The sequence below is a fragment of the Pelodiscus sinensis genome, chromosome 18 (assembly GCF_052426305.1).
Source record: "Pelodiscus sinensis isolate ZL-2025 chromosome 18, ASM5242630v1, whole genome shotgun sequence".
NCBI classification, from domain to species: Eukaryota; Metazoa; Chordata; order Testudines; family Trionychidae; genus Pelodiscus; species Pelodiscus sinensis.
The window spans coordinates 35,774,544-35,798,126 of record NC_143069.1 but is presented as its reverse complement, the minus strand read 5'-3'; the positions used below and the strand labels follow the sequence as shown (position 1 = coordinate 35,798,126).

The following is a 23,583-nucleotide window of genomic DNA, read 5'->3' as shown; positions in this document are numbered from 1 at the left end:
TCCGGCCCTTCTCGCCTACTGACCAACTGGCCACGGCTGCCCTTGCTGCACTGGCAGCTTTGCCCGTCGAGGGCCTTCCAGATCCACCTTCAGACCTTCTCTGCGGCACAGGCAGCTCCTGCTGGCCTTTGCTTCCCTTCGCCACTTGCTGCACCCGCGCTGTGATCCTCTCCGGGCCCCATTTCTAAGTGAGCAGGGACAGCGCCCCTAACCCAGCCCCTCTGGCTCAGAGCCGTGCAGCGGAGCAGCGTCACCTCAGAGCTGGGGTGGTGCCCCCGCTCCGGGGGGAATCACCCATCCATGGCCTGGCAATCCAGACATGCCCTGCTGGCTGCTGTGGCCCTGGGTTAGCTCTGGAAGGGGTGGGGGGTCAGCTGCTCTTGTGTGTCCTGGCCTAGCCATAAGCTCGCCCTGGGGGCTGGGGGGCTGGACTCCTGGGTTCTCTCCCTGGAAAGTGGGGAGGGAGATGCAGGCCCCGGGCCAGGCCAGGCCGCATCCCTGGGTGCTGGAGGGGCGGGGCAGCGACCTAGCTCATCTCCAGCCAGGTAAGGGCAGTGCCTGCAGGTGAGGCTCCCCTCGGCAGGTGCTGGCTAGGCAGGCGCTGCCCTTACCTGGCAGAGCGGGGGGGGGGGCGGGAAGGGCAACCAGGGGACACCAAAGGCTGGAGGAGCTGGTGTGTGAGTGTCCAGGCTGGCTTGGGAGGCAAGGAGGAGGCAGGGCCCTGGCTTGGGGGGCAGGGGCCTGGTTCTCAGCCCCCCTCCCTCCCCCCCCACAAGTTGGTCTGTCCTGGCTGCTCCTGGTGCTGGGGCTGCCCCGTCTGTTCCCTGCTCTGGTGGCCCTGGGCGCTGCAGCGTCACACGGCAGAGAACCCGTCCTGCCTGGACACGGGCTGCCCCCAGCGGGATGGGCCCTGGCAGCCTGCACCAGAGGGAGCCATGGCGGAACCCCCCCCCCCAAGCACAGAGCTGTCGCAGGAAGGGGCCTGAACCGGCTCCCAGCGGGGGTGATGCGAGCACAGTGCGGGCAGGGGCAGGCTGGGGGCCACACTCCCTCCCCGACAGGCAGCTCTGTGGGCAGGCAAGCAGGGGCACTTTATTGCACCAGAGGCTGGAGGGAATTGGGGGTGAAACCGAGCGACCCACCCCACACAGGGGAGGTAGCACAAGGGGGCTGGTCCAGGGGCAGGATCCAGGGCAGGGCAGGCGTCGCTCACCGGATCTGGGGTGGGGGAAGAGAGAGAGAGAGAGAGAGAGACAGAGACAGACTTAGGGGTGGCCAAGGGTCGCCCCCCCAGAGCCATGGAGTCCCTCCAGCCCCCCCCCACCCCCCGACACAGTCACCCCCTCCCAGCCCCCACGGGCAGCGGCTCCTCACCGTGTATTTGTCCCATTTCTTCTCGGGGTCGTAGGGCTCCCAGCGGCTGGCTGGGAAGATGTGCTTGTTCTTCTCGTACCAGCTCCGCAGGACCACCTTCCCGGCGTGCGACTGGGGACAGCGGAGTGGAGCTCAGAGCGGGCACGGGGAGGGGGCACGGGGAGCACTCCACGGGGGGAGGGACCCTAGAGGGGGCACGGGGAGCGCTCCACGGGGAGAGGGACCCTAGAGGGGGCACGGGGAACGCTCCACGGGGAGCGGGCACGGGGAGCGCTCCACGGGGGGAGGGACCCTAGAGGGGGCACGGGGAGCGCTCCACGGAGGGAGGGACCCTAGAGGAGGCACGGGGAGCGGGCACGGGGAGCGCTCCACGGGCGGAGGGACCCTAGAGGGGGCACGGGGAGCGCTCCACGGAGGGAGGGACCTTAGAGGGGGCACGGGGAGAGGGACCCTAGAGGGGGCATGGGGAGGGGGCACGGGGAGCGCTCCACGGGCGGAGGGACCCTAGAGGGGGCACGGGGAGAGGGACCCTAGAGGGGGCATGGGGAGGGGGCACGGGGAGCGCTCCACGGGCGGAGGGACCCTAGAGGGGGCACGGGGAGCGCTCCACGGGGGGAGGGACCTTAGAGGGAGCACGGGGACGGGGCATGGGGAGGGGGCACGGGGGGAGGGCTCCACGGGGGGAGGGACCCTAGAGGGGGCACGGGGAGGGTCAGCCCGGCACGGCTGGGGGCCCGGGTGGGGGATGGGCAGCCCAATGGGGCTGGGGAAAGGCTGGGTAGCATGGCGGGCCGGGGGGGGGGCCGCAGACGTGCCCGCCTCACCTCGTCCTTCTCCACAGTGGCATCGCTGAGGAGTCTCACGTCCTCGTGCACATCGAAGTTGAAGAGGGGTCCTGGGGGGGGGGGGGGGAGGAGTTAGGTGTCTCCTTCCCAGACAACCCCTCTCCCCAGTGCAATGGGGCCACCCAGACCCTGCCCCCACCCCGACAGCCCAACAGGTGAGACGGGGGGGGGGTCCACTCACCACTTTTCCCGCGCGCTTTGGTCACGATGAAGTCATAGAAGCTGTGATGCTGACGGGAGAGGAGGAAAAGGTTAAACTCCAGCAGGGGAGGGGCACTGCTGTCATTTTTCTGAGACCGCTGCCTGCCTCAGTTTCCCTCTGTGCTTCCCAAGGCAGCCCGCAGAGGGGTAGGAGGGTTTAGCCTGCTCCAGAGTGGGAAGGACACAAACGAGAGTCTGGGGCCGTGGGGGCACATGTCTTGCAGCACAGGGCGCTCCTGGGGACACCCCGATGGGGGGGCAGCAGAGGACACTTGGATACTTACATGCGGGATGATCAGATCCTCCTTGATGTACATGAGTTGCTCCACACCGGCTGACCTGGGGGAGGGGAGCTCCTCAGCACACACCCAGCACCCTTAAACTCCCCCATCCCCCACCACTCTCATGCTCCCTCCGCTGCCCGGCCCCCTCCCCATGGCCTGTGCACGGCCCTCCGCATGCCCCTCCCCATGCCCCCCATGGCCTGTGCACGGCCCTCCGCATGCCCCTCCCCATGCCCCCCATGGCCTGTGCACGGCCCTCCGCATGCCCCTCCCCATGCCCCCCATGGCCTGTGCACGGCCCTCCGCATGCCCCTCCCCATGCCCCCCATGGCCTGTGCACGGCCCTCCGCATGCCCCTCCCCATGCCCCCCATGGTCTGTGCACGGCCCTCCGCATGCCCCTCCCCATGCCCCCCATGGCCTGTGCACGGCCCTCCGCATGCCCCTCCCCATGCCCCCCATGGCCTGTGCACGGCCCTCCGCATGCCCCTCCCCATGCCCCCCATGGCCTGTGCACGGCCCTCCGCATGCCCCTCCCCATGCCCCCCATGGCCTGTGCACGGCCCTCCGCATGCCCCTCACAACCCTCCCAGGCCCCCCGACCTACCTGAGCTCACTGAAGTCCTTGCGTAGGATCTCGAGGGCTTTCTGCAGGAACTGCTGCATGGTGTTCCCCTTCTTCATCTGGGGGGAACCAGGTCAGGGCTGGAGCTCGGCTCCTCCCCCCTCCTGTTCCCCCCCCGACCGCCTCTCCTGCCCCCTCCTGTTCCCCCCCGACCGCCTCTCCTCCCCCCTCCTGTTCCCCCCCGACCGCCTCTCCTGCCCCCTCCTGTTTCCCCCGCCCCGGCCCCCGACAGCCTCTCCTGCCCCCTTCTGTGCCCCCCGCCCCGGCCCCCGACAGCCTCTCCTACCCCCTTCTGTGCCCCCCGCCCCGGCCCCCGACAGCCTCTCCTGCCCCCTCCTGTTCCCCCCCGACCGCCTCTCCTCCCCCCTCCTGTTCCCCCCCGACCGCCTCTCCTGCCCCCTCCTGTTCCCCCCCCGACCGCCTCTCCTGCCCCCTCCTGTTTCCCCTGCCCCGGCCCCCGACAGCCTCTCCTGCCCCCTTCTGTTCCCCCCCCCGACCGCCTCTCCTGCCCCCTTCTGTGCCCCCCGCCCCGGCCCCCGACAGCCTCTCCTCCCCCCATCTCAGCCACATCAGCCCTTCTCCTCCCCTCTGTTCCTCTGCTGCCCCCCTCCACACCCACCTTGACTGTGCGCCGGTGGCCAGAGCCGTCCCAGTAGCTGAAGGTGATTTCAATCTCCTCGCCTATAGAGAGACATGGGTCACTGGGGGTGGCAGTCCTACCCACTCCACCTGGCCTTAACATCCCACCCACCTCCCTGCCCCCCCAAACCCAGTAACAGTTCCCAGTTCCCTTCGCCCTCCCCACAGACCTAGCAGCAGGCAGTTGCCCTGGTCACATACTCTTGATCTTTTCTTGCTTGGCCTCCCACTCCTGGCGCAGCTCCTCACGCAGGCGGTTCTCCTCCTCCTGGGGGCACAGCACAACTGGGGGATCACTGGGGAGGGCAACACGTAGCACGGGGGGTGGTGCCTGTGCTGAGTGACCTGGCTGGGAGGGGAGGGGCCGGGCCTAGCTGGGGGCAAAGGGAAGGGGCTGCGGCAGAGGAGCTGTGGGGGGAGGAAAGGGCCATACCTAGCGGTCCTGGCTGGGGAGGGCTGAGCTATGGGGGCTGGGCCAGGCCGGGCATTCCCAGCTGAGTGTGGGAGGGACCATACCTCACGGTCCCGATCTGGAAGGAAACTGGTGTCCACATCTGGATTTTTTCCCAATTTGCGCTTTTTGGGGGGCAGCTCTGTGGGGAGAAAAGGAATGAGAACCCCCCTACTGCCACCAGCCTCCCTGCTGTTGCCTCTACAGCAGCTCTTATTACCCAGGCACCATCTCCTCCCTCAGTCTCTCGCCTCCACCCCGCGTGGGCTCGCTGTCCTGCGCCCCCCTCACCCTCTTTGTCCAGCTCTGGCTCCTCCTCCTCCGGCTGCTCTTCCTCCTCCTCGTCCTCCTCCTCCTCCTCGTCCTCCTCGTCCAGGGTGAAGGAGAGGCTGGAAATCTTCCGCTTCTGCTCCTGCTTGCGCTCCCGCTCCCGCAGCCGCTCTAGCTTCCTGGGGGCAACGCCCGATGGGGGTGGGGGGCAGGCTCAGGCCAGGGAGTCTTGCCCCATGGCAGAGGCGGACCAGCCCAATGACAGCCCCCATATGGGGGGAGATGCCCCCTTACAAAGGGCCGCCCCAGACTTGATCAGGGGCTGCAAGCATGTAACTGCTTCAATCTACAGCAGTTCCACGTTTACGTGTGGGGGCCAGGCGGGAAGCTGGGAGGGCTTCCGCAGGAGCCGGTGCTCGGAGGGGCAGCTTTTAAAACAGCGGGGGCTGGGGCCTCCCTGGGAGCCGGTGCTCCGGGGGGCAGCTTTTAAGACAGCGGGGGCTGGGGCCTCCCTGGGAGCCGGTGCTCCAGGGGGCAGCTTTTAAAACAGCGGGGGCTGGGGCCTCCCTGGGAGCCGGTGCTCCGGGGGGCAGCTTTTAAGACAGCGGGGGCTGGGGCCTCCCTGGGAGCCGGTGCTCCAGGGGGCAGCTTTTAAGACAGCGGGGGCTGGGGCCTCCCTGGGAGCCGGTGCTCCAGGGGGCAGCTTTTAAGACAGCGGGGGCTGGGGCCTCCCTGGGAGCCGGTGCTCCAGGGGCAGCTTTTAAGACAGCGGGGGCTGGGGCCTCCCTGGGAGCCGGTGCTCCAGGGGGCAGCTTTTAAGACAGCGGGGGCTGGGGCCTCCCTGGGAGCCGGTGCTCGGAGGGGCAGCTTTTAAGACAGCGGGGGCTGGGGCCTCCCTGGGAGCCGGTGCTCGGAGGGGCAGCTTTTAAGACAGCGGGGGCTGGGGCCTCCCTCGGAGCCGGTGCTCCGGGGGGCAGCTTTTAAGACAGCGGGGGCTGGGGCCTCCCTGGGAGCCGGTGCTCCAGGGGGCAGCTTTTAAAACAGCGGGGGCTGGGGCCTCCCTGGGAGCCAGTGCTCCGGGGGGCAGCTTTTAAGACAGCGGGGGCTGGGGCCTCCCTGGGAGCCGGTGCTCCGGGGGGCAGCTTTTAAGACAGCGGGGGCTGGGGCCTCCCTGGGAGCCGGTGCTCCAGGGGGCAGCTTTTAAGACAGCGGGGGCTGGGGCCTCCCTGGGAGCCGGTGCTCCAGGGGGCAGCTTTTAAAACAGCGGGGGCTGGGGCCTCCCTGGGAGCCGGTGCTCCGGGGGGCAGCTTTTAAGACAGCGGGGGCTGGGGCCTCCCTGGGAGCCGGTGCTCCAGGGGGCAGCTTTTAAGACAGCGGGGGCTGGGGCCTCCCTGGGAGCCGGTGCTCCGGGGGGCAGCTTTTAAGACAGCGGGGGCTGGGGCCTCCCTGGGAGCCGGTGCTCGGAGGGGCAGCTTTTAAGACAGCGGGGGCTGGGGCCTCCCTGGGAGCCGGTGCTCCAGGGGGCAGCTTTTAAGACAGTGGGGGCTGGGGCCTCCCTGGGAGCCGGTGCTCCGGGGGGCAGCTTTTAAGACAGCGGGGGCTGGGGCCTCCCTGGGAGCCGGTGCTCCGGGGGGCAGCTTTTAAGACAGCGGGGGCTGGGGCCTCCCTGGGAGCCGGTGCTCCGGGGGGCAGCTTTTAAGACAGCGGGGGCTGGGGCCTCCCTGGGAGCCGGTGCTCCGGGGGGCAGCTTTTAAGACAGCGGGGGCTGGGGCCTCCCTGGGAGCCGGTGCTCCGGGGGGCAGCTTTTAAGACAGCGGGGGCTGGGGCCTCCCTGGGAGCCGGTGCTCCGGGGGGCAGCTTTTAAGACAGCGGGGGCTGGGGCCTCCCTGGGAGCCGGTGCTCCGGGGGGCAGCTTTTAAGACAGCAGGGGCTGGGGCCTCCCTGGGAGCCGGTGCTCCGGGGGGCAGCTTTTAAGACAGCGGGGGCTGGGGCCTCCCTGGGAGCCGGTGCTCCGGGGGGCAGCTTTTAAGACAGCGGGGGCTGGGGCCTCCCTGGGAGCCGGTGCTCCGGGGGTAGCTTTTAAGACAGCGGGGGCTGGGGCCTCCCTGGGAGCCGGTGCTCCGGGGGGCAGCTTTTAAAGGTTGGGGGTGAGCGCAAGCGTGCTGGTTAATGGTGCCAACGGGCACATTCCCAGCCATAGAGGAGACCTGACCACTGGCCCCCCACCCAACTCACAGCTGCAGCTCCTTGCACTGCTCCTTCTTGGCCAGCTGCTTCTCACGCTCCTTCACCAGCGCCTCCTGCTTGGCCTTCATGTCAGTCAGTGTCACCAGACCTGGGGGGCAGAGGAGTCAGGCCCCCAGCACATCTAGTGACTGGGATGGGGCAGCCCAGACCCCTGGGTCCTCCCGCAGCATAAGGGCAGTGTTAGGTAGCAGTTAGAGCAGTTGGGAGCCCAGAGGCCTGGGTTCACTCCCGCCTTGGGGAGGAGGGGCCCCCACTCACCCACAGTGCTGGATTTCAGTTCTGCCTCCACCGCATCGTAATGAGCGGAGAATTTCTTATCGATGTTCGACTTCATGATATTCTCCTGCGGGGAGGGGACCAGGGAGAACAGCTTGTCAATGGGGGGGGCTTAGCCATGGGACTCTGCCCTTTCCCCCTTCTGCCTCCTGCTGCTCCCCCTGCACCTCCCCTGCCCTCCAGAGTCCCTCCTGGAGCCCCATGCCTGTCCCCGCAGCCCCCCCCACCTCAGCGATGCGCTGCCGCATCTGCTCCATGTGTTCCCGCTGCCGTTCCCGCTTCTTCATCAGCTGCAGGGCCCTGCCGGCCTCGCTGGCCGCCCCCTTGTACTGCGCCATGTCGGGGGGCCTGGTGGTGACACGGGGGGGGGGTCGCGGGGTCCCGGGGGAAGCCCGGCGGTGACGCGGGGGGGGGGGAGCCCGGGGGAAGCCCCGGCGGTGAAGCGGGGGGGGGGAGGGGGGGTCCCGGCGGTGACGCGGTGTCGGGGGGGGGTCCCGGGGGAAGCCCCGGCGGTGACGCGGTGTCGGGGGGGGGGTCCCGGCGGTGACGCGGGGAGGGGAGGGGGGGTCCCGGGGGAAGCCCCGGCGGTGACGCGGGGAGGGGAGGGGGGGTCCCGGGGGAAGCCCCGGCGGTGACGCGGGGAGGGGAGGGGGGTCCCGGGGGTGACGCGGGGGTCCCGGGGGAAGCCCCGGCGGTGACGCGGGGGGGAGGGGGGGTCCCGGGGGAAGCCCCGGCGGTGACGCGGTGTCGGGGGGGGTCCCGGGGGAAGCCCCGGCGGTGACGCGGCGGTGACGCGGGAGGGTCCCGGGCTCGCTCCCAGCCGGACTCCTCGCAGCTCCGCAGCTCGCAGCTGACGTGACGTCACCCGCCCGCGCCGCCGCCGAGAGACGCAGCGCAGCCGCCTGGCTCCGCCCCTTTATGCACATTGATGGTAGCGCAGAGGCTTCTGGGAGCGCGACCCCGCCCCTTCCCGGGTAGCCCCGCCTACCCGTTTCCTCTGAACGCCAAGGGGGGGCCCAGCTGGCCAGAGCGGGGGGGGGGGGTCACTTCCTCCAGCGCAGCCCCCCGCGTCCCAGCCCCATATCCAGTGATCCCTGGCCAGTGTGGGACGAGCCAGCCATGGACCTGTCCTCCATCCTCGGGCAAGGAGTTCCACAGGTTAACGGTGCGTTGTGTTAAACCTGCTGCCTATTAATTTCATTTGGTGACCCCTAGTTCCCCTGCTGTGGGAGAAGTAAAACACTTGTGTTCACTTTCCCCCTGCCCACCCTAGCTACCTGCCCTTAGTCTCCGCCTCTCTAAATTGCAAGGGCCCAGTCTTGTTAATCTCTCTGCATATGGCAGGGGTCCCTAACCCCCACCCTTTCCTGAACATCTGTTTTGGGCTGGGACCCACTTCTGCACGCAGCATTGGATGCACGGGTGCCCCAGAGAGTCACAGAGAGGCAAGACGACAATTTTCTGTCTCATTCCTGACCCCAGCTGCGTGGGGCTCTGTCAAGGACAACCCACAACCATTCCCAGATCTGTTGTGCCACTTGGGGTACAGGAATTCAGCCCGCAGCCCAGCCTCCCAAACTGGCGCTGGGAACTAGGCTTGGGGGGCAGATAAGCCCTCCCTTGGCAGGAGGCCTGGGGCAGCCATGGACTCGAGGGCCCCTCACCCTCCACAGCTACCAGGAGAATACCCTTACAAACCAGAGCCCCCTTTGGATGTAATAGGTAATCTAGCCAGGAACCCCCAAAATCACTGAGTGCCTTGGGCCGAGTCACATTAGAATGGATCCAGCCTCCAGCCACTTACCGCCCCCAGCTCCCATCCCCCACAAGGGTCACCACCGGACAGTCCCGTATTGAGCTTTCTGTCTGGGAACCTCCTCTCCTCCCCGATGGGGGGGCCGGCAGAAAGATGAGCTATGCACGAAGGTCAGTGGGGGCTATGCAGAGTTCAGAGAGCTGGTCCCCCTGCCCCCCCACCCAATGATTCACTGGATGCCTGGCTCCTTGTGCACCACCTCCCCTTCCCAGACAAAACTCCCTTCCACCACCTTGAAATCCAAATACCTGGTTAACTCCCTGTACAGCAGCATCTTCACCAGCTGGCCGGGGGCCAAGGGCAGCGAGAATGGAGCAACATGCTGCCCCTGTACCAGCCCCTCAAGTGCTCCCTGGGCTGTGGCCCCCAGCTCATTGGCCATGAGGAATTAGGGGATCAACTAAACCTTCCTACTTCAGCTGGGTCCCATGGACTCAGAGGGCACCTTAGGGAGCCCAAAGCATTTATGCAGCTGAGGCACAGGAGATAGGGGCCCCTGCCCCTCTACTCCCAACCAAGTCTCCATCCTCTGTGGACCACTCTACCACCAAAGCAGCCCTCCCACAGACGGGCTGCTCCACATCCCATGGACCACCCAGGTAGGGACCCAGAGGGTACAATGGGGGACTAGAGGTGCAGAGGGTCCCTGGGGGTGCAATAGCAGGGTGCAGCCTGGGGAGTACATAGGCAGTTCCATATGGGAGGGTGGGGGTTACAACAGGGCCACCCAGCCATGCTCAGGGTGAGGGGAGGGGGCTCTTCCTCTGCACCACAAAACCAGTTAACCCAGACCCACCTGGACCAGAGCCCTCTGCCACAGCCCCTTCACCCCTCACCAACACCACAGCACAGGCAGCCTCCCCCCCAGGACCAGTGCCTGCTGCCACACTAGGATCCTCCACCTCCATCCAGTCTCTCCCCTCCCTGCTCCTGGCTCCCACACAGACAGGCAGACAAACTCAGGCCCAGACACTTTATTGAGGAGGGGCACAGAGCCACCAATAAATAAGGGTTTAGGAGGCCCGGGGAGGGGTGGCTCTGCCCACACAGGGCCAGGCCACAGCATCCCCCACAGGAGGGGACAGAAAAAATGGGGATCCCAACCCTGGGAAGACTGGCCCCCTCAGGGATCATGCTGCGGAAGGGAGGATGGAGAGATGTGCAGCTGGAAGCAGGCCGTAGGGAGAGAGGTTGGGGGCCCAGCTGAATAGAGGGGCTGGGGAGCAGGCCCCAGAGGCTACGCCCTGCCCTACTCGCCCTGGGGCACGGCCAGGGGCGTCCCCTTTGGGTCATCAAAGCGGTCCATGGTGCGGAGGCCCAGCAGCACGTGCAGGCCACAGGCGAAGCCAGCCCCAAGCAGCAGGGCCGTGAGCAGCCCCATCCAGGTGCCTGGCGCAAAGAACCCAGCGCAGTCGTTGGCAGAGGAGAACCGCAGGCCTGTCACGTTGAACGCCTGCAGCTGGGAGAGGATGAGGGTTAGATGTGGCTGCGTTCCCAGCCTCCCAAGCCTCCTCCAGAGCCAGGAGAGAACCCAGGCATCCTGGCTCCCAGCCACCTCCCCCCTTTCCCGAGCAGGGAGAGAACCAGGCACCCTGGCTCCCCGCTGGTACCTGCACATCCTGCAGCAACACCCCCCAGGCAGGGCTGAGGCGGAAGGGCACCAGGCCAGCGCCAAAGGCAGACAGGCTGCTGAGGTGGGCGCAGCGCCAGGAGTAGTTGCGAGGGGCCGTCACCTGTGAGGCGTTGAACATGGTGGACCGGACTGAGGGCACTGCCAGCTCCAGGTGATTCAGCTGGAACCAATCCCGGCCCGAGACAGGGAACCACCGGCTGGTCATGTGGAACCTAGGGAACGGGGGCCATGGCTCAGCCAGCCACCCAGAAGGCAAGCCCTCCCTCCCCCCCCCACAGCACCCTCAGCCAGCTGCCTCCCCAGGGCCAGAGACCCCACCAATCTGAAACCTCTGCCCATTATGCCCCAGCCAAAGCCTTCCCCTTGCATGTCACCCTGAAACCCCAGCCAAAGAGACCCCCCCCACTCACGTGACAGTCAGAGGAGCCCCCAGAACATTGTCATACTTCAGTACCAGCCTGCGGGAGGAAAGGAAACAGTCACCCCAACAGTCATCCCGCCCCCCCCCCAGCCCTGTCTCCCCCACTCCCGATGCACAGTCCTTCTCACCGGGAGTCAGTGGAGTTCCAGAATGAGCTGCTCACATCCACAGAAGCCTCTGTCCCGAATGTCAAGGGCGTCAGGTCCACCCACTTGCTGCCCTGACCCACTGAGAAGTTGCGGGCCCAGAAGAGGATCTGGGGCACGCCGGTCTGGGGGTACCGCACTGGCGGGGGCTGCGCTGGCACTGTGCTGGCCTTCTGCAGCAGCTGGCGGCCCACCCCCTCAGGGGCCACCGCAGTGACATCCCGGAGAACCTAGGAAGGAGGAGTGAGCTCAGGGGTGTCGGGGGGGACCATGAAGCCCCCCCTATTAGCTGCATGGCCATGCAGCTGCCTATTAAGTGCCACCCAGAACCCTGCTGTAGCCTGGGGAGTTGCTCCCTCTGGGCCCCTATACAGGAGCAGCCAAGGCAGGGAGAGTGCGCGCTGGGGGAGGTCTTTCTCCTGGCAGCAGTTCTGGAACACACTCCTGCACCCCACGTCCCTCAAGCCAGCCCACTCCCCAGAGCCCACAACCTCCCCTCTGCCCCATCCCAAGCCCCTTGGCTCCAGCAGTTGTACGCCGAGACAGAGATGGTGTGTCACACACGGCTGCCAAACTGGTGCATGGAACGACCTTCATTCAGCTCAGGGGTGGCCTAGAGGGACCTACCCGTGACGGGCCCCCGGCTGTCAGCAATGCCGTGTAGGGCACGTCCTCATCCTTCAGGGCACTCAGCACCTGCCCGATGATCTCATCTGGGGGAGAAACGTCAGGGGTAACAGCCCTGCCCACCCTGGGACAGAGATACTGAACCCCCTCCTCCCGCCCATCAAGACCCTCCCTCAGCTGTGGTGGGAAAGGGGGGGGAGGAGACAGGACTCCAGGGGGACCCAACCATGGGCAATCAGGGGCCTGAGGGTGGGAGCAGAACCAATAAGGGGAAGCTGAGGGCCTGAGCAGGCAGACCCAGCCTAGGGGGGCAGGACTCTAGAGGACCCGGCCCTAGAGAACTGCACAGAGGGAACAGAGCCAGTCAGGGAAGCCAAGGTCCTTGCGGCAGGCGTGATGCCAATTTAACCAGCCATGGGGGGGGAAAACATCGGGGCAGCAGAGCCAGCCACGGGGCCTGGGGGGACAGACTCACCATTACTTGTCAGCGCCTCCTTCGGGGCCATGAGGCTGGAGCTAAGGACAAAGAGCAGAATGTCACTGGGAGGCATCACACCCTTGCCACCCCCATGCCCGGCCCATGCCCATGCCCCGGCATCCAGCCTGCGTCTCCCCAACTCAGCCAGCCACTGTGACCCCTAGTGGGGACTGTGTTCACTCTCACGCTCACTCTGGTTTTGTGTTCCTTGTTTACTTTGTAATGCTGTGTGTGATTCCAACTGTCCTGTGCTGCTCTGTAGTGACTGTGTCAGAGGGGGAAGTCTAGCTGGCCTGGGGAGCTTGGCTCTGGGTTCCCTTGCCCCAAGATAGGCTGTACTGACTGTTTCTGTAACAACAAGTCTGTGCTACACTGTGACCCTGTCAACGAATAAACTTTCTGTCCTGCTTGCTGGCTGAATCTCACATCTGGCTGTGTGTGGAGGTGCAGGCCTTCCTCCCACTCCGTGACACATGGCATCCACACTCGCCAGGGGTTGGATGCAGGCAGCTGCGCCCGAAGCCAGGCCAGCAGGCAGGGCGGGGAACCTGGGCAGGGTGTGAGAGGGCGTGGGGTAGGTACCCAATGATGTAGCGCAGCAGCAGCAATGGGGGCGAGGGTACGTACCTGGCTGCGTAGGGCAGCCGCACCAAGAGCAGGGTGGGCACGCTGGCGTTGAGGCGCAGCTCCCGCAGGGTACCTGGCTCCACGTGTAGGGGGCTCAGCCCCAGCTTCTCCTTCAGAAGCCCCAGGACGCCTGCAGCAGCCATGCCCTGCACAGCTGGAAGCACCAAGGTGGATGGGGCCCCTGTCAGGGCACTCTGGGGTGAGGGGTGCGGGGGGAGAGAAAAAGACTCAGTCAGGCACCCAACCCCCAGAGACCTCAGCAGACCTGTACTGCTCCCGCAGTCTCCAACACTCTGTGCCACAACCACAACCCTCAGGCCCTGCTGACCCTCAGAGCCCCCCAAATATCTTCCCCCCCAGTGCCCTTGCGACCTCCAGTGCCCTCTGACCCTACCACAAACCTCAGGCCCCATAGATCCCAAGAGCCCCCCCCACAACCTTGAGTCTCCACTATCCCCCTAGGCCCCTGCAGGCACCACAAGCCCCATTCCCCCTCAGCTCCTCACCCTCGACCAGCAGCCCCCGCTTACCTCCAGGTTGGGGAAGGCGCTGTCGGGCTTGTTGCCAAAGACACCCCCGTATGCTGTGAAATCTTCCAGGCTGAGCTGGGGGGGTGAGAGGGTGTTAACAGGCACTCGAGGGCCCCCGGCTCATCCCCTCCCCGTGGAACTAGACGCAGGTATTCGGGGGGGGAATCTCGCAGGCAGATGAGTCACTAGTCGCAGGATGTGAGAGACTGGGCTCCCTGCCTCTTGAGTGAGGATGCAGGAGGGGTGGGAGGAACAGACCCCTCCCCACACAGTAGCAAGCCACAGGGCTGCTGCCCAACCCGATGGAGGAACCTTGAGACTACGGGGGGCCGGCACGCCGCGGGCGGGGGGGGGGGGGGGGCGCCACAGCGGGCGGGGGGGCCGGGGGGGCGGGGGGGGGCCGGGGCGCGCGGGGGGGAGCGGCGGCGGGCGGGGGGGGCCGGCGGGCCGCCGGGGGGGAGCGCACAGCGGGCGGGGGGGGGGGGGGGCGGCGCGCGCGGGGGGGGCCGGCGCGGCGGGGGGGGAGGGCGGGCGGGGGGCGGGGGGCCACAGGGGGGGCGGGGGGGGGGGGGAGCGCACAGCGGGGGGGGGGGGGGCCGGCGCGCCGCGGGGGGGGAGCGCACAGCGGGCGGGGGGGGGCGGGCGGGGGGGGAGCCGCGGGGGGGGGGAGCCGGCGGGCGCGGCGGGCGGGGGGGGGGGGCGCGGGGCGGGGGGGGGCGGGCGGGGGGCCGGGGCGGGGGGGGGGAGCGCACAGCGGGCGGGGGGGGGGGCCGGGGCGCCGCGGGGGGGGGAGCGCACAGCGGGCGGGGGGGGGGGCCGGGGCGCCGCGGGGGGGGAGCGCACAGCGGGCGGGGGGGGGGGCCGGCGCGCCGCGGGGGGGGAGCGCACAGCGGGCGGGGGGGGGGGGGGCGGCGCCGCGGGGGGGGGCGCACAGCGGGCGGGGGGGGGGGCCGGCGCGCCGCGGGGGGGAGCGCACAGCGGGCGGGGGGGGGGGCCGGCGCGCCGCGGGGGGGGGGAGCGCACAGCGGGCGGGGGGGGGGCCGGCGCGCCGCGGGGGGGGAGCGCACAGCGGGCGGGGGGGGAGCGCACAGCGGGCGGGGGGGGGGGCCGGCGCGCCGCGGGGGGGGAGCGCACAGCGGGCGGGGGGGGGGAGCCGGCGCGCCGCGGGGGGGGAGCGCACAGCGGGGGGGGGGGCGGGGGGGGGGAGCGCACAGCGGGCGGGGGGGGGGAGCGCACAGCGGGCGGGGGGGGGGGGAGCGCACAGCGGGCGGGGGGGGGGGCGGCGGGCGGGGGGGGGGGGGGCGGCGGGGGGGGGGAGCGCACAGCGGGCGGGGGGGGGGGGCGCACAGCGGGGGGGGGGGGGGGGGCGCGGGGGGGGGGGCGCACAGCGGGCGGGGGGGGGGGGGGCCGGCGCGGGGGGGGGGAGCGCACAGCGGGCGGGGGGGGGGGCCGGCGCGCCGCGGGGGGGAGCGCACAGCGGGCGGGGGGGGGGGCCGGCGCGCCGCGGGGGGGAGCGCACAGCGGGCGGGGGGGGGGGGGCCGGGGCGCCGCGGGGGGGGAGCGCACAGCGGGCGGGGGGGGGGGGGGGGGCGGGGGGGGGCGGCGCGGGGGAGGGGGGGAGGGGGGGGCGGGCCGGCGCGCCGCGGGGGGGGGCGCACAGCGGGCGGGCGGGGGGGCCGGCGCGCCGCGGGGGGGAGCGCACAGCGGGCGGGCGGGGGGGCCGGCGCGCCGCGGGGGGGTCTCACCTTGTCCTGCAGGAAGAGCAGGACGTTGCGGGGGCCCCGCTCCAGCGCCGGGCCGAGCAGCGCGCTCAGCTGGGCCGCGCCGACCACCTGCCCCTCGTAGCGCTCGGCCGGGGGGGGCCACAGGGCGCTGGGGGCAGCAGGGGCAGGGTTAGTGCAGGCCCCGCCCCCAGCGCCCCCCCGCGCGCCCCCCGCCCCCAGCCCCGCGCGCCCCGGCCCCGCCCCCACCTGCGGCCGGACCAGCCCAGCAGCGGGACCCGCCCGGCGCGCGCCGCCGCCAACGCCGCCAGCCCCGCCAGGAGCAGCCGCAGCGCCGCCATCTTAGGCCCTGTCCCCACCCGGGTCCGGCCCGGCCTTGTCAGTCAGCGACCCGCCCCCGCCGGGCTCCGCCAATGGCCGCGCGGGAAACCCCGCCCTGGCGCTCTCTCTCCGCCAATGGCCGCGCGGGAAACCCCGCCCTGGCGCTCTCTCTCCGCCAATGGCCGCGCGGGAAACCCCGCCCTGGCGCTCTCTCTCCGCCAATGGCCGCGCGGGAAACCCCGCCCTGGCGCTCTCTCTCCGCCAATGGCCGCGCGGGAAACCCCGCCCTGGCGCTCTCTCTCCGCCAATGGCCGCGCGGGAAACCCCGCCCTGGCGCTCTCTCCGCCAATGGCCGCGCGGGAAACCCCGCCCTGGCGCTCTCTCTCCGCCAATGGCCGCGCGAGAAACCCCGCCCTGGCGCTCTCTCTCCGCCAATGGCCGCGCGGGAAACCCCGCCCTGGCGCTCTCTCTCCGCCAATGGCCGCGCGGGAAACCCCGCCCTGGCGCGCTCTCTCTCCGCCAATGGCCGCGCGGGAAACCCCGCCCTGGCGCTCTCTCTCCGCCAATGGCCGCGCGGGAAACCCCGCCCTGGCGCTCTCTCTCCGCCAATGGCCGCGCGGGAAACCCCGCCCTGGCGCTCTCTCTCCGCCAATGGCCGCGCGGGAAACCCCGCCCTGGCGCTCTCTCTCCGCCAATGGCCCCGCGGGAAACCCCGCCCTGGCGCGCTCTCTCTCCGCCAATGGCCGCGCGGGAAACCCCGCCCTGGCGCTCTCTCTCCGCCAATGGCCGCGCGGGAAACCCCGCCCTGGCGCTCTCTCTCCGCCAATGGCCGCGCGGGAAACCCCGCCCTGGCGCTCTCTCCCCGCCAATGGCCCCGCGGGAAACCCCGCCCTGCCGCTCTCTCTCCGCCAATGGCCGCGCGGGAAACCCCGCCCTGGCGCTCTCTCTCCGCCAATAGCCGTGCGGAAGGGGCAAGTGCGTAGTGGCGCGGGTGCTGAAGCAGGCGGGACTCTTCGCGCTGTGATCGGCTCGGCGACCCCTGCTGGGCGGGCAGGACACAGCAGCGCTCTGCGCCTGTGAGGACACCCGCCCCAACCGGAAGCCCTGCCCAGCGCAGGACAGGGCGGGGCTCGCTGCTTTGCGGCACTGTTGCGCTGCGGGGCCAAGAGCCTGTGGCCCCCCCAGGTCACACCCCGACCCCGGGCGTGTGCCTCAGTTTCCCTGTGCACCCAACAATCCCGGGGTGGGGATTTCGGGGCGACGGGGCCGCCCCCTTCGGATCCTGGGGGCCTGGCCTGGGGGCCCGGGAGGGGCGGGAACAGGAGCCGGCGATGCCCCCCCACACGCTTTGGGGCCCCAGGGCCTGCGTCGAGCTCGGCCCATGCTGCGTCTCCACCGGCGCCAGCACGGGCCTGGGAACGTCAAAAGTCAGCGGGTCCTGAGGAGAGACGCCAGCGGGGACGGCGACGCGGATCCCTCGCGCCAGAGCCCGGCGGGGACGCGGATCCCTCGCGCCAGAGCCCGGCGGGTACGCGGATCCCTCGCGCCAGAGCCCGGCGGGGACGCGGATCCTTCGCGCCAGAGCCCAGACGGCGACGCGGATCCCTCGCGCCAGAGACCGGCGGGGACGCGGATCCCTCGCGCCAGAGCCCGGCGGGGACGCGGATCCCTCGCGCCAGAGCCCGGCGGGGACGCGGATCCCTCGCGCCAGAGCCCGGCGGGGACGCGGATCCCTTGTGCCAGAGCCCGGCGGGGACGGCGACGCGGATCCCTCGCGCCAGAGCCCGGCGGGGACGCGGATCCCTCGCGCCAGAGCCCAGACGGCGACGCGGATCCCTCGCGCCAGAGCCCGGCGGGGACGCGGATCCCTCGCGCCAGAGCCCGGCGGGGACGCGGATCCCTCGCGCCAGAGGCCAGAGGGGAGGGCGATGCGGATCCCTCGCGCTAGAGGCCAGACGGCGACGCGGATCCCTCGTGCCAGAGCCCGACGGGGACGTCGACGCGGACGTCGACGCGGATCCCGCGCGCCAGAGCCCGGCGGGGACGCGGATCCCTCGCGCCAGAGCCCGGCGGGGACGCGGATCCCTCGCGCCAGAGGCCAGGGGGGAGGGCGATGCGGATCCCTCGCGCCAGAGCCCGACGGGGACATTGACGCGGATCCCGCGCGCCAGAGCCCGGCGGGGACGGCGACGCGGATCCCTCGCGCCAGGAACCAGCGGGGACGGCGACGTGGATCCCTCGCGCCAGAGCTCGACGGGGACAGCGACGCGGATCCCTCCCGCCAGAGCCCGGCGGGGACGGCGACGCGGATCCCTCCCGCCAGAGCTCGACGGGGAGGGCGACGCGGATCCCTCACGCCAGAGGCCAGACAGCGACGCAGATCCCTCGCGCCAGGAGCCAGCGGGGACAGCGACGCGGATCCCTCGCGCCAGAGGCCTGCGGGGACGGCGACGCGGATCCCTCGCGCCAGAGGCCGGCGGGGACGGCGACGCGGATCCCTCGCGCCAGAGGCCGGCGGGGACGGCGACGCGGATCCCTCGCGCCAGAGGCCGGCGGCGACGCGGATCCCTCGCGCCAGAGCCCGGCGGGGACGCGGATCCCTCGCGCCAGAGCCCGGCGGGGACGCGGATCCCTCGCACCAGAGCCCGGCGGGGACGGCGACGCGGATCCCTCGCGCCAGAGCCCGGCGGGGACGGCGACGCGGATCCCTCGCGCCAGAGGCCAGCGGGGACGCGGATCCCTCGTGCCAGAGGCCGGCGGGGACGCGGATCCCTCGCGCCAGAGCCCGGCGGGGACGCGGATCCCTCGTGCCAGAGCCCGGCGGGGACGCGGATCCCTCGCGCCAGAGGCCGGCGGGGATGGCGACGCGGATCCCTCGCGCCAGAGGCCGGCGGGGACGGTGTGACGGCGCGTTGGGGGTTCCCCGTCTCCTACACCCCGAAATGGCACAAACAGACTGCACCAGCCCGTGGAATAGAGGAAGTTTATTGCCTCTCCAGGATACAGCACAGCACAGATGTAATCTGGTCACAGAGCTGGGCTAGGATGCCTCAGGCCCCCTTGAGATGGGGGAGACTGGGCCCCTAAACTCCAGCCCCTTCCCCTAGGCTCTCCTCCATGCTCTCAGACAGCCAGCAACTAACTAACTCCCTTCCAGCCCTGCCCCCCAGCCAGGGCAGCATTCCACCTTCCTTCGTTCCTCTCCATGGGGGGTGTCTGCCCCTACTCATTTGCATAGTGACTCATCCTGCTTTGCTGGGTCGTGGTACCCACGGCAGCCAGTGGGGGTTACCCCAGCGCCAACAGCATAGAAACCAGCCAGGTACCCCCACTACGTCACGGTTCTCCCCCCTCTGAGAGCGAACTGAGCAGGGTCACTCCGCTCGTGACCTAGGGAAGTTCGGGTCCTCTGTGTGGGAACCCGCCCTGGGCCATGGGTGCTCCCCTTGACTCAGGGCGGCCGTGGCGAGGCCGCACATGAGCTGGCTTCCCTCTGTGCATTCGCCGCCCTGCTCCAGGGTGACTGGCACAGGCCTGTCCTCGGGGGGGTCACACCCATCCTTCTGCTGGCCTTGATCTCTGGCCAGGGTCTCTCGGGCCTGGGCCATGAGCCCAGCGAGCCTTCTCTGGACAGCCAGGGCGGCTTCCATCCCCGATGCTCCATCCAAGGAGGTCTTCCCCTCCCATAGCTCTCTCAGCAAGCCCAGAGGGTCCTCTATCTGGGGTAGAGACCCCCAAGCCGCTTTCCTACTGTCTTGGGCCTTCCCGCCCCCCTGGCAGGAGTCACAGGACCGGCAGTACCGCTGCACGGCTGTAAAGATTCCCGGCCAATAGAAGTGCTGGAGCAGCCTCAGCCGGGTGCTCCGGATCCCTCGGTGGCCCCCAACGGGGACATCGTGGGCCAAATACAGCAGCTTGAGGCGATACTTTCGGGGGACGACCAGCTGCCGCTGGACCCCCCATGCCCTCGCCTTCCTGGGGGGAAGCCATTCACGGAACAGGAGTCCACGCTCCCGCAGGAATCTCTCCTGGCCACCTCTCCCCCGGGGCTGAGCTGCCCGGAGGCCAGCCTGGTCCCTCAGCCTCTGCAAGGAGGGGTCTGCCTGCACCTCAGCCTGGAATTCAGCTGCTGAGGCAGGGATCGGGACCTGTCCCCCACCTCTGCCTAGGTCCGGAGTCCCAGCCTGGCTGGACCCCGTGTCCACTGGGATGGGACCCTGAGGCTGCTGCCAGGAGTCCTTCCCTGGACCCATGTTGTCAGCCCCCCGCTGGCTCTGGGTGGTGACTAGAGCCCGCTGGGATTCATAGGGCCACTCCTCTAGGTCATTCCCCATCAGCACCTCGGTGGGCAAGTGCGGGTGCACGCCCACTTCCTTGAGGCCTTCCTTCGCCCCCCATTTCAGCTGCACCCTGGCTACAGGCACCTTAAACGGGGACCCGTCTATGCCCTTCAAGGTCAGCTGGGTGTGGGGTAGTATCCGCTCTGGGGCCACTATGTTGGATCGGGCCAGAGTCACCTCCGCCCCCGTGTCCCAGAAGCCCGTCACCTTCCTACCATCCACCTCCAGGGGTATGAGGCACTCGCTCCGCAGGGGCCGTCCTGCCCCCACCCGGTACACGGAGAAATCCGCCTCCTGAGAATCAGACCTCCCAGGGGAGGTGCACTGAGCATCCTTCCCCTCTCTCTGAGCTGAGGTTTGCCTGCCAGCCCCTGCCTCTGGGGCAGCCTGCCCTTCCTCCCGCCCCAGCCAGTTAACCCTGGAAAGTCCCCGGTCCTGGGACCTGGTGCACTGAGCCCTCTTGTGGCCTTTTTGCCCACAGCGCTGGCAAGTTAGGCTTTGGGCTGTCTCTGTCCAGGGCCTGGCTGGTTCTCTGGGGTATCGATGACTGGTCCTGGTCCCTGGGGCTCGCCTCGGAGGTGTCTCTCTCCGTTGCTCAGCCAAGATCCAGTCTCTGCGCAGTTCCCTCTCTCTCCGGGACTCCGGTTCACACCCGGACTGGCTCTCCGTGAACTCATCCGCCAGCCTCCCGGCCTCCTGGGGGTTCTCTGGTCTCCGGTCCTTGAGCCACAGCCTCAGTTTGGGTGGGCACGCTTCATAGAGCTGCTCCATCATGACCAGCTTGAGCAGCTCCTCTGCAGTCTGGGCTCCGACTCCAGACACCCACTTGCGGCAGTATTGCGCCAGGCGGGAGGCCAGGTCCACATAGGTCTCCCGTGGCCCTTTCTGTACCCCCCGGAACTTCTTCCTGTACATCTCGGGGGTCAGCCCGAACTTGTGCAGCAGGGCCTCCTTGACTCGGTTGTAATCCCCTGGCTGTAGGTCCTCCAGCTGACTGAGCACTTCGGCCGCCTCCTGGTTCAGTGCGGGGATGAGCTCCTGCAGCCAGTCAGCTGGGGGAACCCGTTGCAGTCCATAGGCCCTCTCAAAGGTACTGAGGAACCCGTCTATGTCGCCCATGTCCTTCAATTGGGCCACCACGAGCCTCTCCAAGCATCTGGCAGTCCTGGGACCTTGGGGCCCATCCGCACTTGGCGCAGCCGGTGCCCCGCCGGTTCTCCGCTCTGCCATGGCCAGCTCATGCTGTCGCTGCCTCTCTCGATCTTGGCGCTCCTTCTCTTGGTCCTGGCGGTCCCTCTCTCGGTCCTCTACTTCCAATTCCTTGATCCGCAGCTGGATCTCCAGCCGCCGCAGCTCCGCTGGGCTGGCCCCTGCCCTAGATGGGCTATGACTTGCAGGCCTCCCGGGAGACGCTGTCTCATCTCTCCGGTGGGTTCCAGCGCTCCTCCCCCTCTCTGAGCCTGACACACTCTCAGGGGGGGTCTGGCTGCTTCCCCTGGGGACAAGATCCTGGCCCTGTGGCTGGTTATTCTCTTCCAGCTGGGCAATCAGCTGGGCCTTGGTTGCTTTCCGCACAGGCAAGCCCCTCTCTCTGCACAGCCCCACCAGCTCTGCCTTCAAGAGTCGGGCGTAGGCCATCTGCCCGCTGGGCCCCTCGGTGCAGACTCACCAGTCTAGTGCTGCAGCGCCCCACGATTCCCAGGAACCGCTTCGCTCTGTCTCCAGCACGCCTGGCTCCAGGGCTCTTGCTTCTACTGCGCCTTGTCGCTCGCCGCTGGGAGCTCCATCCACGGGGTGTAGTGCATCCCACTTCTGACACCAGTGTGACGGCGCGTTGGGGGTCCCCCGTCTCCTACACCCCGAAATGGCACAAACAGACTGCACCAGCCGGTGGAATAGAGGAAGTTTATTGCCTCTCCAGGATACAGCACAGCACAGATGTAATCTGGTCACAGAGCTGGGCTAGGATGCCTCAGGCCCCCTTGAGATGGGGGAGACTGGACCCCTAAACTCCAGCCCCTTCCCCTAGGCTCTCCTCCATGCTCTCAGACAGCCAGCAACTAACTAACTCCCTTCCAGCCCTGCCCCCCAGCCAGGGCAGCATCCACCTTCCTTTGTTCCTCTCCATGGGGGTGTCTGGCCCTACTCATTTGCATAGTGACTCATCCTGTTTTGCTGGGTCGTGGTACCCACGGCAGCCAGTGGGGGTTACCCCAGCGCCAGCAGCATAGAAACCAGCCAGGTACCCCCACTACGTCACAGACAGCGACGCGGATCCCTCGCACCAGAGGCCAGACGGCGACGCGGATCCCTCGCGCCAGAGGCCAGACGGCGACGCGGATCCCTCGCGCCAGAGGCCAGACGGCGACGCGGATCCCTCGCGCCAGAGGCCAGACGGCGACGCGGATCCCTCGCGCCAGAGGCCAGACGGCGACGCGGATCCCTCGCGCCAGAGGCCAGACGGCGACGCGGATCCCTCGCCTTAGCAACACAAGAACACTCGCACCCATTAAGAGCTCGCTCATCTGAGAGGCCTGCTTAATCTGCACTCACAAGCTGTCCCTGGCCTCAGCAGGCTGGCTTTAACATCAGTGCCACACTGTTCCCTCATGTGCCTTTGGATCCAGTGGGCTGGATAAGCTGCCATCCTCATATGCCCCAGGTTCAGCACCTCCCTATCCCCACTTTCACACCACAATCAGTCGTTAGGAAACCATGTGATCAGCAAACCCCACAGGATTTTTGGGCACTACAGGGATCTTTAGCTTGGGTACAAGAAGCATTGTTGCAGAGTGACTGGGGAAGCCAAAACAACACCCCTGAGGAAGAGTGAGTGGGAGAGAGAGAGAAACAACCAGCTTAATAATGAAAGTTACTTATTTATATATATAGAGAGAGGGGGAGAGCCAAACACACAAAACAGTTACAATATTAAATCCAAATTGAAACTGGATTACCAGGGTTAGGGCTAGAAAACCATATAATAGTTTACATAGGGCAGAGTTAGGAGGCTATGCTTAGCCTTAGAGAGTTAGGGGAGGGGAAGAGAGAGAGAGAGAGACTTCACCACTCCGTGGAGCTTGCACTGATCGGAGTTCCCAGATGGTGATGGCAGCCAGGGGTGTGATGCCCTGATCCTGCACCCCCATAGCAGCGAGACTCTGCCAGCCGGTAGAATAGAGAGGGTTTATTGCTTCTCTGGGATACAGCACAGCATAGACGTGATGTGGACATAAGGGCTGCGTCCTGACTGGCATGATTTTGCACAAACATTTCTAACGGAAAAGTTTTTCCGTTAAAAGTATTTGTGCAAGAGCATCTATACTGGCATGTGCCTTTTGCGCAAAAGCATCCGTGCAAGCATAGACACTCTCTTGCGCAAGAAAGCTCCAGGGGCCATTTTAGCCATCAGGCTTTCTTGCACAAGAAATTAACGTTGCTGTCTACACTGGCCCTCTTGCGCAAGAATGCTTGCACAAGAGGGCTTATCCCTGAGCGGGAGCGTCAGAGTATTTGCGTAAGAACCACTGATTTTGCACATTACAAAGTCAGTGTTCTTGCGCAAGTACTCGTGGCCAGCGTAGACAGGTGGCAAGATTTTGTGCAAAAGCGCTTGCTTTTGCGTAAAATCATGCCAGTCTAGATGCAGCCAAGGAGTCGGGGCTGACAGCCCTAGACCCCTTGGGGCAGGGGTGCATAGCCCCCCCGTACT

At 68.1% G+C, this 23,583-nt stretch overlaps 2 protein-coding genes across 2 annotated transcripts; both read right to left on the bottom strand.

Moving 5' to 3' along the window:
* Positions 1-1,072: 1,072 nt before the first annotated feature.
* Positions 1,073-7,593, bottom strand: FAM50A (family with sequence similarity 50 member A). Its single transcript, XM_089770277.1, has 13 exons — positions 7,439-7,593; positions 7,194-7,278; positions 6,924-7,023; positions 4,710-4,867; positions 4,484-4,560; positions 4,169-4,235; positions 3,948-4,009; positions 3,311-3,387; positions 2,705-2,759; positions 2,401-2,449; positions 2,199-2,269; positions 1,375-1,485; positions 1,073-1,218 (listed from the first exon to the last, which is right to left on the bottom strand). Exons 1-13 carry the CDS (start codon positions 7,547-7,549, stop codon positions 1,210-1,212), a joined length of 1,032 nt encoding a protein of 343 aa, XP_089626403.1. The 5' UTR covers positions 7,550-7,593; the 3' UTR covers positions 1,073-1,209.
* Positions 7,594-9,986: 2,393 nt separating this feature from the next.
* On the bottom strand, positions 9,987-15,619 carry ATP6AP1 (ATPase H+ transporting accessory protein 1). The gene is made up of 10 exons (XM_089770278.1): positions 15,460-15,619; positions 15,235-15,361; positions 13,490-13,564; positions 12,960-13,153; positions 12,330-12,370; positions 11,855-11,940; positions 11,210-11,457; positions 11,071-11,118; positions 10,638-10,872; positions 9,987-10,486 (listed from the first exon to the last, which is right to left on the bottom strand). Exons 1-10 carry the CDS (start codon positions 15,549-15,551, stop codon positions 10,277-10,279), a joined length of 1,356 nt encoding a protein of 451 aa, XP_089626404.1. The 5' UTR covers positions 15,552-15,619; the 3' UTR covers positions 9,987-10,276.
* Positions 15,620-23,583: the final 7,964 nt, after the last annotated feature.

Excerpts from the sequence above, each read along its gene's own strand:
- ATP6AP1 (XM_089770278.1), bottom strand. The coding sequence starts at position 15,551 with ATGGCGGCGCTGCGGCTGCTCCTGGCGGGGCTGGCGGCGTTGGCGGCG. Across the intron at positions 12,371-12,959 it reads CGGCTGCCCTACGCAGCCAG|CTCCAGCCTCATGGCCCCGA; the intron begins GTACGTACCCTC and ends CTTTGTCCTTAG. Across the intron at positions 10,487-10,637 it reads TGTTGCTGCAGGATGTGCAG|CTGCAGGCGTTCAACGTGAC; the intron begins GTACCAGCGGGG and ends ATCCTCTCCCAG.
- FAM50A (XM_089770277.1), bottom strand. The coding sequence starts at position 7,549 with ATGGCGCAGTACAAGGGGGCGGCCAGCGAGGCCGGCAGGGCCCTGCAG. Across the intron at positions 7,279-7,438 it reads TGCGGCAGCGCATCGCTGAG|GAGAATATCATGAAGTCGAA; the intron begins GTGGGGGGGGCT and ends CCCTCCCCGCAG. Across the intron at positions 4,868-6,923 it reads CAGTGCAAGGAGCTGCAGCT|GAAGCTAGAGCGGCTGCGGG; the intron begins GTGAGTTGGGTG and ends CGTTGCCCCCAG.